The 14,286-nt window shown below is 30.5% G+C and overlaps 2 protein-coding genes across 2 annotated transcripts in view; one reads left to right on the top strand and one right to left on the bottom strand.

Annotated features, from left to right (window-relative positions):
• LOC122505636 (paired box protein Pax-6-like) overlaps positions 1-14,286 on the bottom strand; it is a 233,798-nt gene that overhangs the window by 15,842 nt on the left and 203,670 nt on the right. The gene's annotated exons all lie outside the window — the stretch shown is intronic.
• LOC122505637 (pro-resilin-like) lies at positions 5,749-9,303 on the top strand. Its single transcript, XM_043617391.1, has 3 exons — positions 5,749-5,877; positions 6,438-7,250; positions 8,706-9,303. Exons 1-3 carry the CDS (start codon positions 5,776-5,778, stop codon positions 9,168-9,170), a joined length of 1,380 nt encoding a protein of 459 aa, XP_043473326.1. The 5' UTR covers positions 5,749-5,775; the 3' UTR covers positions 9,171-9,303.

Genomic DNA, 14,286 nt, shown 5'->3' with positions numbered 1-14,286 from the left:
ACGCTAATCGACGCCAACTTTGCGAGGGAATTTAAAAATTTTTAAAATCGGAAAAGAGATTAAATATAACTATAAGAGTATAGCTGCATGAGAGTTTTATTTTTCTCTCGTATATGTATATATGATAAATATCTGACGTACGATCATGCATGCCTAGTTTCTCCGCAAGGATTATGATCGTAAGGGTTTGTGACATGGTAAATGCGTGACATAACTCCAAGTCGTACATGCGTATAAAGGTGAAGTTAATTTTAGTTCAAAAGTGCCTTGCGCTGATACTGCGCACTTGTTCTCATTATATTACATACACTTTAGAAAATAAATCTTATACTTTCAGCCCACTTTTTACTATGTATAACAAACTGTTTATATTTCTTCAATCCTTACTTCGTTTAAAGAATTAAAATATATGGGTGACTATATGATGATTCGAATGAATTTAGCCTTTACTCTTATATTTCTAGTGATGTAACAACATTAGTACCATATCTTTGATTGAATTTTAGTCTTTAGGGTACTATCTTAAGTCCCAACATTATGACCTCGGTTATGCCCTAGCAGTTCAAAATTTAAAAATGTACTTTTCAATCACTTTTGGTTTTTAGATGTAAACGGTTGCAACTGTTCACATCTTAAAACCAAAAGTAACTAAAAACATTTAAAGTTAAATCTTTAAGAAGAGCTAGAAATTAGAGCTGATATTTGTGACACGGTACTTTGATTTAAATAACAGAATTGAGAATAAGGAACTTAAAGAACACGACAACTGGTGTATTCGCGATGATGAGACTTTATATTGTGTCGAGTTTGCGAATATGGGGCTGAAGCAGGAAAGCGGTGGAAAGTGATTAAACGAGTGGTGGATAGGGTCGAACTTCGACGTGCGCTAATATCTCGAGCAAACTTTGTGCCTTTGCATGGTTGGTTAAACGTGCAAACATTGACTGACGGTACCCATCCACACCTACTGTCAGTTCAGTGCAGTACAGCACCGCCGATAGAGTTGCGAATCTACATCACATTTTGTCCCATCAATCCCACATCAAAACATTCTTTTTTACTTTCCTATTTCAGATTATCCTGTATAGTCGAAATTTATATTCTTTTCTATTTTCCATTCTCTTCTTCATTCCTTCCTAATACCGATTTTTTCATCAAAAATACTTGCGCTGTAAAAATATAGTTACTAATTTAGTACCGAAATTATTGGTACAAATTTGGTACCACCATTGGTACTAATTTGGTACCACAATTGGTACTAATTTGGTACCAAAATTAGTAATAAATTAGTACCTTTCTTTTTAAGTCGTAATTTGGTTCTGTTTTATAACCGAAATCAGTTTCTAATTTAGAAAATTTGTAGTAGATGTTGGAAAAGACAATAATTATAATTGTACAACATCGATAGTTTTCATCATAGTAGCAATTGCGACAAAACTAAATAATCAGTACAGAACTTAATTACGTGTATAGGTATATATCATTTATAACCAGCACCCTGGACTTTGTTGCAAATGGATTGCAAGTCAAAGGGTAATTCCCAGAACTCAACGCAAATTCCCTAATTCGTTTACGGCTTATATACAAAACGATGAGTCTTCTGGGAGTAGTGGTAGGTACATTCAACTGGTTGCCAAACAGTTTTGGCTGGGTTTCGGACTCCCAGGGGGCTAATACCTATCAGCAGTTTGAGAAACCACCAAACGGGGTGCGTTTTAAATTCATCGCACTTAAATTAAATTCGCATTCGAGAAGTAGTAATTCAAAAATTCTGCAAATTCAATTTTATATAAAACAAAAGTTAATATTATCCTTTCGATTGTGTTTCTTAATGCGGTTAAAAATCAAATATTTTTTATCTAAGATTCGCACCCATTTTTCTGACTCTTTTGGATTTGTTTAAATTTTGGAAAAGATTAGGATTTCGAAAGTATTCGAAAAGAGTAGTAGTAAAGTATGGAATAGTAAAGAATAGTGAGTTATAGTAAAGAGTGTTCTACCATTTACTTTTTAGCACAATTTTTTAGTTTTCAAAAAAATTTTTTATCTTCATATATTTGACATATATATATAACAATTTTCGATATCGGAGAATCGCCCCAAATGTTTGGTGTGCTCGACGAATCCTAAAATGATCGGATAGGAGAAAAGCGATAGGTATATATAGAGGAGAAATAGAGAGAGAGAGAGAGAGAGAGAGTGAGTGAGTGAGTGAGAAGGGGAGAGGCGGGGAAGGAGAAGGCTTCGCCAAAGCAAATTATTCACACTCAAATGACTCCATTTCAATATCGGGCAGAGACCGGGGACAAAAGAAGGGTGAGATGTCTGTCTCCCTTCTGGGCTTGCATTTGCCATGTTGGCAGTGCCCAGCATTGCCACTGTCTGCAGCCTGCAGGCTTAACTCTCTTTCTCTCTCTCTCTCTTTCACTCTCTCCTTTTTTTTTATTCTCCTCCTTCTGATTGCTTTATATTTTTTTCTTATAACTTTACATTCACGTTTTCTTTTTTATCATGCGATGATTTAAAAGTCCAAGAGTCATTTGCGGGTATTTTTGTCAAGTCGGTAAAGTTCACCTGAAGTGGTCTTTATTAGAATATAGTGCGAAGTACTGCCATACAAATAAGTTTGAGAAAAAGGAAAGAAAAAACATTTTGGAACCTAAACGGTTCCAAACTGTTTTTTCTTTCCTTTTTCTGTTTTTATTTCTTTTTTCTTTTTCAAGCATCAAAAGTGATTGAAATCTGGCCTATTTTTATAAATTTAAAACTATAGGTCAAGGATTTTGTTTTAAAAGACTTATTTAACTTTGGGACTTTGAATAATACTCTCGAGGTTAAGATTCAGTCAAAAGTGGTTCTAGTCTAAAAGGTTTGAGTCAAAAATGGTTCTAGTCTAAACGGTCTTAGTAAAAAAAGGTTCTAGTCTAAACGGTTTTAGTCAAAAAAAGGTTCTAGTCTAAACGGTTTTGATAAAAAAAGGTTCTAGTCTAAACGGTTTTGATAAAAAATGGTTCTAGTCTAAACGGTTTGAGTCAAAAATGTTTCTAGTCTAAACGGTTTTAGTAAAAAATGGTTCTAAATGGTTCTAAGTCTAAAAACGGTTTTAGTCAGAACTGGACTGAAAGTAGGATTCATTCTTTATATCTAAAAACTATGTTAGGTCATAACTTTAGGACTTTTAAAATAATACTTTCGAGGCTTATTCGGACCATGAGTTAAGTAATAACTTTATTAGGACGAAAAATAATACTCATCTCAAGGCTAAGATTAGGTCAAAAATGCTTCTAATTCAAACGGTTTTAGTAAAAAACAGACCGAAAGCAAGATTTATTGTTTACAGTGAACGACGAAAAAAAAATTTAATTAAAAACGTAACAAGAAGAATACATGCGATAAGTTCCGGATGATGGTTTTATGGATGATATAATTTTTTCAGTAGGAGATAAGAGATCACTTTTTGATACAATTTGAGATTTTGGGTGAAATTTGTCGAGAATTTTCCTTGGTCTTTTGCCATTTATTTATTTATTTAGTATAGAATACCTGTGAGCATGGTAGTTCGAAGACTCGTAATTGAATATATTTAAGCGCGGGGGTCGGTTGTGCGGATTCACGACTTAGGAAGAGACCCCCTACTCGGTGGCGTCTGCGAGTAAACTGGATTAATCGTCTATGAAGGGAGGATGCTAACCCTACGCTGAATTTACTTATACAATCATCATTCTTTTCTGAATTCATTGTTTAAAAAAAACCTGGCTTTTTATTGAATTCAATGGATATTTAAAATCCAGCAATATACCATCAAACGCGTATTTACATGCCTTGAATATTATACGACTTTTTCAACTATTTTTCAACTATTTTCAACTATTTTCAACCATTTTCAATTTTTCAATTTTTCAATTTTATAAAATTTTAATTGTTTTTTAAAAAGAATTTACAAAATTTCAATTATTTTGAAAAGATTTTATCAAATTTCAATTATTTATAAAAGTGTGGAGTATTAGAAAACTAGCAACGAAAATCATAATATAGCAAATATATATATATACTATCACCTTCTATTTTCGGAAAACAACTAATTAGACTTTGATGATTAATGCTAGAAACCATCAGAAGGCAAATTTCTGTAATAGTTTTGTGTATTGTTGTTCGGATGCTGGTCAGATTGGGAGCGAATGAATTTATTAAACGTGAAATGTTTACGTCGCAAGACAATGACACGCGTTGGGAATCGTAAATTGAGTATAAATCGAGTTCGAAGGTACTCAAACGTATGGATGCATTCTCATTTATGACTCGGGGATCTAAAATTAAAATAACGTAATCGACTGCACAATTCACTTTCTCCTCGAGAATACTAAGTATTTTTATATATATATATACACCTCTTTTTCACTAAATATTCCGCAAATAGATTTCAAACAAATACTGTATAATAATACCAATACAAAATTATCACCTTAATAATAATAATTAGCACCTTCTTTAAACAGTTCTTTCTTCTTTTAATAGTTTTTATAACTTTTAGTATTGTAATGATTACTATAATATTACTAATTTACTACGTCACAGTTTTTCTAAGGATATCAATAAATTGAGACAAAAAACGCATCAAAATTGTTGCAACGCAACAATTTTGACGCATTTTTGGTCTCAATTTATTGATATCCTTTGATCTGTTATTTTAAGATCCGAAATCAGCTGAAATTTACCAATTTCTTTTTACGACGATAATAATAGAATAAAATTTATATTATATACTGTATAATAATACTGAAGTACAGTAGTTATATTTTATATATAAAGAAAAATGTTGAGATATTTTATTATACTCGTCGAGTGGAATAAAGCACAAGACAATGGGATTTGAAGAAGTACAAAATTATAATATTTGTACTCTCACTTTTTCTGCACAGACACACACACATACACACACACATTTCTCTTATCCATTATTGGAAAAAGAATTTATCCTCATTTGTGAAGAAAATCAGACTGATCAGTCAAGAGGAAGACAAACTTCTTTATACGCGCAAGAATCGATTCTGAATTCAATGAACAGTATATACTTGATTATAGACTTTTGTCGGAAATATGATTTTTAATAGAAAAAGGATTAAATACTTAGAGAGAGAGAGAGAGGGAGCATGGGAAAAATTACATTTTGCTTATTCCTTTATCAATTTACAACAGACGTGAGGGAAAATAAATTCTGAGAATAGCAGAGAAAATGGTAAATTTTTTATGATTGTCATAAAATTTTTACTTAATTTTTGATGATTATCATAAAATTTACTTAATTTTTTTATGATTCTCAAAAATTTACTTTGATTGTTTAAATAGTCGAAGTAGAAGAAGAAGCATAAGAAGAAAAAAAAGAAGTAAAAGCATTAAAAGAAGAAAAAAGAAGAAGAAGAAGAAAAAATATTAGAAAAAGAAAAATCAGAAGAACAAACACAAGAGAAAGAGAATTAAAAATAACGAAGAAATTGGTAAATTCTTGATAAACATTGAAAAAAGCAGAAGAACAGACATAAGAGGAAGTAAATTAAGAACATAAAAAAGGAATTTTTGATAAACAATGAAAGAAGAAAAAAGGCCCATTCCGGGAAGGGGCCGACGATTTTCGTGCGGTTTTTCAGAAGGTCAAATCAACGCCAAAAGCGAATGTAAAGAGACCGGACGATGAGCAAATAGCTGCCAAAGAGGATTCATTGCTTTTAAGAGGCCAATGTCATCCGTGAAGCATCAGGTTGGTTGGGGTGTTTAAACATGCAAAGCGCGCCTCCGCTCGAGGTGTATAAAAGCCGTGACTGGTCCCCAAATATCCAGTATCTTCAGAGCAATCGGCAAAACGATAGCGAAAACATGAGGGTAAATACAATTCGAATATTGTACTCTTACAATTAATCCAGACTATCTAGATGCTAACAGTTTCTATAGACAATTGTTAAGACTATTTTCTGTTAGAAATTGTTACTTTCTATTCAGTCTAGATTGATTTTTAAAGTTTTGTTTCGGTTATAGTTTTAGTTTCAGTTCTAGTATCATTATCAGTTTTGTTTTAGTTTCGGTTCTAGTATCATTATCAGTTTTGTTTTAGTTTCGGTTTCAGTTTTACACTGTAAAAAGAAAGTACTAATTTTGTTACTAAATCGTGCTCAGGATCTGTTTTTAATACCGGAATCAGTTCTTATTTAGCACTTTCTTTTTAGTGACAGTTTCAATTTTGGTTTTTGTTTTAACTCTACTTTTAATTTTAATTTTGGTTTCAGTTTTAATTTTAGCCTCGGTTCTAATTTTTGTTTTACTTTTTACTTCAATTGACACTCTTGATCAAGATCCTCAATATTATAACTATAAACATTCTGGTCTGGATCGAAGTCCCAATCCTAATAACAAATGTTTACTTTCTGTTTTCTTTCTGCAAATAGACGTTCCTGATTTCGAGTATTTTTGTGGTTTTGGTCGCGGCTGAGCCACCAGTGTATCGGCAAAGGTACTACGTGGCTCAACAGAGGGAAGAAGTCACCCAAAACCCATCCGCACCCTACGCTCCCTCAGGATGGAAACCTGACGGTCCTGCCTTCAACCTACCTCAGAGGCAACAAGTTCAAAACACCTATGGACCTCCTAAACAACAGTACGGACCACCCTCTGAACCTCAGAACCAGTACGGACCCCCTTCGGCTCCGGAAAATCAGTACGGACCACCTTCGGCTCCACAAAACCAATACGGAGCCCCTTCGGCTCCGCAAAACCAATACGGAGCTCCTTCGGCTCCACAAAACCAATACGGATCTCCTTCGGCTCCACAAAAGCAATATTTACCAGCCGCTGCTCCACAGAATCAGTACGGAGCCCCAAATGCTCCTCAGAATCAGTATGGAGCTCCAAATGCTCCACAAAATCAGTACGGAGCACCAAATGCTCCTCAAAATCAGTATGGAGCACCTTCGGCTCCTCAAAAGCAGTACAGACAACCGGCGGCACCTCAAACCCAATACGGAGTTGCAGCCGCAGCTCCACAACAACAATACGGTTCGCCGGTTGTTCCTCTGAATCCTTATATTACATCCGAACAACAATTTGCACCTCCACAAAGATTCAGAGCAGTATCGGCTGCCCAAAAGCAGTACAATGGGCCTCAACAAAAATACGGACCACCCGAGTACACCACGACTGAATTTCCAAATACCACGGACTTCGAAGAACCTACTACCGTGAAGGGCCTCACTGAATCCGAGGTAAGTCGCCAAACAAACTTTATTTTTGATTCAGTAAATTTTATTTAACGAACCTATAACTTTAACCTTAACTTAACCTAAACTAAACTTAACCTAAACTTAACTTAACCTTAATTTAATCTAAACTTAACTTAACTTATTAGTATTGATTATTTAGTATTGATGGTTGGTTAATTAATACCAAAAAGTTAACAAATCTCGACAGTTTGATATTGAACTTCCTTCAAGTACATTGACTCTATTTTAGGCGAAAGAAAATAAAAAAAACATAAGGCAAACAATCAGTATTCCTTGTGGCGAGAAATTACGTAAGTGCGACGAGTCAACAAAAAATAAATTCTCATCGAGTACTCCCAGATGCTCAAGGTCGAAAATAGTGTTTCTTTCTCCATTCAAAAACAGTTTAACCTACAGCACTCAATACCGTTAAATATTTCGCTCTTTTCTGCCAAGTTTCGACCCAAAGATTTTATGAGTGGAATCAACCGTTTCTTAAATCTTCTTTTCGGGTTTGTTTGCGCAATGTTTAAACGTCTCATTGAGACGCACTTTTATTCCCTCTCACGAATTTTAGTATTCAGAACGCTGTTTACTTTCGATTGCCACTTGAGCACGTGGCGTGTACCAAATTTTTGTTCTTTCTCCCAAGTCCCTGACACAGTGTCTCGAGAAATTGAAATTTTATCACTAATGACGTTAGTTATACTAATTATCACCTTTCTCTTATCACTTTTCTTCTATTTAGCTTTTCAATTTTTGGGAGTATTTTCGGTTTAGCCTCACTGCCTCAAGATAGCGTCAAATACTTGAAGCTAAAATTACTCGAAGCTTTTAACGACGAAAGTGTTACTAAATTCACTTCTTTATTCACCTAGGGAGTTAAAATCATTTCCAGAGTTGTTTTGAGCCTAAACACAACGTTAAATGTTACTAAATTCATCTCTTTATTCACCTAGGGAGTTAGAAACATTTCCAGAGTTGTTTTGAACCTAAACACAACGTTAAATGTTACTAAAATTTGGTTCCTTATTCACCTAGGGAGTTAGAAACATTTCCAGAGTTGTTTTGAACCTAAACACAACGTTAAATGTTACTAAATTCGTCTCTTTATTCACCTAGGGAGTTAAAAACATTTCCAGACTTTTTTTGAACCAAAAATCAACGTTAAATGTTACTAAATCCGTTTTTTTATTCACCTAGGGAGTTTTAAACATTTCCAGAGTTTTGTTTGAACCTAAAAACTTTGTTTTATTCCTTTCGGCTTCGAAAACAAATCTTGACGACGCTAATTCTTCAGGAACCGTTAAGGTTCCTGAAGAATTAACGTCGTCAAGTTTTGTTTTCCGAACGAACGACCCGAGGGTTTCTTAAAGAATTAGCGTCAAAAATTGATGAAATCACAATTTTGTTCTGTCAAAAATTGGGAGATAAAATAAAGAAACACATTATTTTCAGTCTGAACCAGTGAATTCGGTGAACGAATTGGGTGAAGATGGTGAAATCGACGAGCAACAGAAGAAATCTGGCCAGTACTTCGTTGCCCTTCCTGACGGACGACTTCAGCGCGTTCGTTATGTCAGTCGAGAGGACGTCGAAGCAATGAAGTACTTTGCTAAAATTCGTGCGGAAAATGTGGAACCACTTCGTGGACCAATCTATTCTTATGCGCCTCTTCAAAAATTACAAGTCTCACCATCAGGCTCGAAACTCGATGTATCAGTGTCGTCACCACTTCCACTCGAAGTCTCCAGACCCGAGAGGCTATTAGCACCAAAAGTCGAAATCCAACCCCTCGCTCAAGTTCAATATCAATTAGACAGTCCCGGAAGTGTCATCCCTCTCAGCTCTTCGTTCAGTACCTACACTGCCAACTATCAGGTGCCCGCACCTTCTGAGCAAAAATTCATCATTTCTGTCTAAGCTAAGCTTTTAGCTTTATAGATTTTAATTTTTAAAAAAATAAATGGAAATATAAAAAATAGGTTGAGCCTATTCTTGTAAATGTGTAAAAAACTAATTTATGATCGTTAATAAAACTAAGACTAAAATGCAATTTTTTGTGGATACTGTGATTTTTTCGACCTCTTAAGCCTAAAACTAAATACTTTCAATAAGTAACTGCGAAAATGATCTTTAAGGGGATGTCAAAGGACTATTTTTGCGTCCTAAGGTCGATTCGAGATCTGAGGAGTAAATGAAGATATAAATACTTTTTACCTGTAAAACATTTAAAGTTACACGTTGAAAGTCATTAATTTAATAATTTCTCGACAAGAGCTCAGAGAATATTCGAATATCGCAGAATCTTGCAGCAAATTTTCCAACAACTCCCTAGATTCGCAGGATTCACTCGAAAGGAATACCGCTTCCTTCTAATAAGTACCCGAGCGTAACTCACTTTCCTCGTTTCAATATTCTCGGTCCGCAATATGCAGAAATTCACCTGAATCATAAGCATATCGAATATAATAATATATGCATATAAGCAACGTGCAAAAATTGCTCTTATGCTTTTTTCTTTAGATAAGAATCTCTTTGTTATCACATTAGGAATTATTACCATATTAGGGGTACGCAACATATCAAATGTAATTCTATACGCACATTTTACAATATGTAACTCTATACATTTTCTGCATTTTGTTAAGTTCTATAAAATTTACATTTTGTATAAATTCTATTTGTAAATGCGTCTCGAATATAAATATTCGCCTTTTAATACCCATTATGTGAATTTTTTTTTAATCAACTATATATATATATAATATAATGAATCCATCTTCTGGTTGAAACCAGGTAGAAGTAATTCACTGCACTCTTCAACTTGATAATATAAATTAAATTTTTTACGCGGATAATATCCTCTGTGAGCTGTTACACGATTTTTCTATTATGGACTCTTCTTTTTTTTCCCCTCGTTAAGAAGATAATACTAACAATCGGATTATTTGCAAAAATTAATTGTCCTCTGCAATTTATCGCGCGCAGTTAAAAAATAAAGAATCCTCTTTTGAATGAAAATTGATTCTTTCTATATACTTGTTTGCGTTGTTTATGAATTTTTGTTGTTCCACTCTCAAGAATCTATTAATTGGATTTTAAATAAACAATATTCAAGCTATCTTTAGTCTCACAGTTTTTCTATAATAATATCAAATTGAGACAAAAAACAAATTAAAATTCTTGACTTGCAATAATTTTAATTTGTTTTTTGATCCTAATAATGATCTTAGTAAAATGGATCTTAAAAAAATTGAGAATTAATAATTGTAATTACACTGAGAAAAACAATATTGTCCAATAGCGCCAATGATAATGAATTTAATTTTGGTGAAAGAATAATTTCTGTATTGAATTAAGAAAATATGTATTAAAATATAATAATTCATAATTTAAAAGTAGAAGCATTGGACAGTCCAATAAAATATGTAAAATGATTTAGTTTCCTAACATTTTTAATAATTTTTCATTCTAAATATTTTCAATTTTAAAATTAATGTATTAAAAACCGCATCGAATTGTTGCAAAGAATTTTATAAAAAAAAAAATTGATAATAATAGAATTATTATGAATTATTTTGGAAAATAATTCAATTCTCATGAAGAATTTTGTTAAAATTTTTTTTAAATAATGATTTCTTTAAATAATTTTAATTAAAAATTTTGTAAATAATTGAATTTTATATGAACAATTTCTTTCAAGTTTTTAAAATAATCGCGTATGTTAAAAAATAAAATTAAACATTTAATTATTGAATTTTATTAAAATTTTAGAAATTAATTCTATTCTTTTGAAAAATTTTATAACGAATTAAGAAAAAAATTGAATTCTTCCTTTCGTGGAATTATTTTTAATATTAATGAATTTTTGTTCAGAATTTTACTGTATTTATAAATATAATTGAATTATTCGAAGGATTTAACAAAATTTTAGAAAAAAATTGACTTTTTGCAAAAAATAATTGTACTAATTTTATAAATAATTGAATTGTTCAGAAGAATTTATTAAAAATTTAGAAACTATGATTGAATTCTGTTAAAAAAATGTTGTAACTAATTAAGAAAAATATTGAATTCTTTTGTGGAATTTTATTAAAAATAATTGAATTTTTGCAAATATTTTACAATTTTAAAAAATAATTAAATTATTTTCAAGGATTTATTAAAATTTTATAAAATAATTGAATTTTTACGAGAAATTTTATTATTTACGAGAATAATTTAATTTTTGCGTCGAATTTTATTAAAATTTTGAAAATAATTGAATTCCTCGGAAGAATTTTTTTATTTACTAAAATAATTCAATTCTCGGGGAAAGTTTTACTAAAATTTTTGAAAATAATTGAATTTTTACAAGGAATTTTATTATTTTTGAAAATGATTGGATTTTTGCGACAAATTTTATTAAAATTTTGAAAATAATTGAATTCTTGCGACTAATTTTTTTATTTACTAAAATAATTTAATTTACGGGAAATTTTCTACAAAAATTGTAGATAATAATTGAATTTTCACAAAGAATTTGACTATTTATGAAAATAATTGATTTCATGCGACGAATTTTATTAAAATTTTGAAAATAATTGCAATCCTATGAAGAATTCTTTTATATACTAAAATAATTGAATTCTCGGGAAAATTTTTACTAAAATTTTTGAAAATAATTGAATTTTTACAAGGAATTTTATTATTTTTGAAAATGATTGGATTTTTGCGACAAATTTTATTAAAATTTTGAAAATAATTGAATTCTTGCGACTAATTTTTTTATTTACTAAAATAATTTAATTTATGGAAAATTTTCTACAAAAATTGTAGATAATAATTGAATTTTCACAAAGAATTTTATTATTTATGGAAATAATAGAATTCATGCGACGATTTTATTAAAATTTTGATAATAATTGAGTTTCTTTGAAGAATTTTTTTATTTACTAAGATAATTGAATTCTCGGGAAAAATTTTACTAAAATTTTTGAAAATAATTGAATTTTTTCGACCAATTTTATTAAAATTTTGAAAATAATTGAATTTTGGAGAAAAATTTTATAATTTTTCAAAATAATTGAAATTTTGACGAAAATTAAAAAAAAATTATGAAAATAATTGAAATTTTGACAAGAATTTTATTAAAATTTTTGAAAATAATTGAAATTTTATAAAGAATTTTATTAAAATTTTTGAAATTAATTGAATTTTGGAGAAGAATTTTATTAAAATTTTTGAAAATAATTGAATTTTGAAGAAGAATTTTATAATTTTTCAAGATAATTGAAATTTTGACGAAAATTAAAAAAAAATTATGAAAATAATTGAAATTTTGACAAGAATTTTATTAAAATTTTTGAAAATAATTGAAATTTTATAAAGAATTTTATTAAAATTTTTGAAATTAATTGAATTTTGGAGAAGAATTTTATTAAAATTTTTGAAAATAATTGAATTTTGAAGAAGAATTTTATAATTTTTCAAGATAATTGAAATTTTGACGAAAATTAAAAAAACATTATGAAAATAATTGAAATTTTGACAAGAATTTTATTAAAATTTTTGAAATTAATTGAATTTTGGAGAAGAATTTTATTCAAATTTTTTTGAAAATAATTGAATTTTGGAGAAGAATTTTATTATTCTTCAAGATAATTGAAATTTTGACGAACATTTTTACAAAATTATGGAGAATTTTTTTATTTACAAAAATAATTGAGTTTTCGAGAAAAGTTTTACTAAAATTTTAGAAAATAATTAAATTTTCATAAGGAATTTTATTATTTATAGAAATAATTGAATTCTTGCGAATTATTCAAAAAATCATATTTGAAAATAAAGTGATAAAAATAGTCTAAAGAATAGCTTTATAAAATATAATGTAATTAGGTTTTTAAACATTTTTTGAAAAATGAATTTTCTCTCTCACAAGCGGTATTAATTTCATCATTTATAAGGGAATTGAAGTCAATATCATTTGAATATTATATTTGTTTACTTCTTATCTTATCCTCGCTGATAATCATAAAAGATCATTATACGTTTAAAATAAAAAATAAAAAAAAACCCTAAAGACACTTTTCGGAAAATTAAAATTTACAACATCGAAGATCGGGGGTGCGAACTGAAACAGCGCAATCTAAGATTATAGATTCTCGTGAACTCGTAGAAACTTTGTTCTCAAAACTGTAGTCGGACAATATATAAAGGACGGAGCAAAGGAAGCTTGGAAATGGGAACCGCTTCTCAAAGTTTGAGTCTGAGACCGTTTGAAGAAGAGTTACAAGTTTTGGGTGTTAGTCAAATCTATACATCTATATACACGTATATATAGATCTATAGATGTATATTGAGAGAGAGAGAGAGGGAGAATTTGGAAACTGGTCAGTGTCGATTTAATTGATTTGCCAGCGCGTTTTCCACTGCTTGACCAGATTTAATTACACCGGTTGATCGAGTCGATTGATCAGTACCGCAAAATCCTCAGCGCACACACATGCGGACCAATTTTTTAATTTGATGCGCAAGTATAAAAAGTTGTATATACAATTTTAATTTGAATTGTTTTACTCGCATCGATGACGCGATATATATATATATATGTGTGTATAATTTGGGTTTTACCTCGCAAAGGTTTTGGAACTTAGGGGAATATACAGATAACTTATGAAACAGCCTGCCGGGGGCAGGGGGAAGGGGGGGGGTGAGCTCGATATTAAATTTCTGGAATTTTGCGGTGAGCGCGTCTATACTATCACACAAGCGGGTCTTGTAAAGTGTCTACGTCTATATGTTGCCGTTCATATTTCTATCCAATATTCTATTTAGCGAGAGCTTCAAATATTTAATCTATATACGCATCTAAATTGATCTAACTTGTTTTTTTGTATCTTCACACACGAATTTATACTGAAAACCTACTATTTTACTGATTTTTTTACGATTTAATACAATTTGGATACGTTTCTTAGATTTGCGACACTAAAATCTACTTTCTTTGAGATTTGCACTACTTTTAATGCGCTAAAAGTTGAAAACAAAAAAATTA

Source organism: Leptopilina heterotoma, unplaced genomic scaffold (assembly GCF_015476425.1).
Source record: "Leptopilina heterotoma isolate Lh14 unplaced genomic scaffold, ASM1547642v1 Lhet_361, whole genome shotgun sequence".
Taxonomy (NCBI): domain Eukaryota; kingdom Metazoa; phylum Arthropoda; class Insecta; order Hymenoptera; family Figitidae; genus Leptopilina; species Leptopilina heterotoma.
Note: the sequence above shows the minus strand (reverse complement) of the source record. Positions and strands in the feature narration are given on the sequence as shown.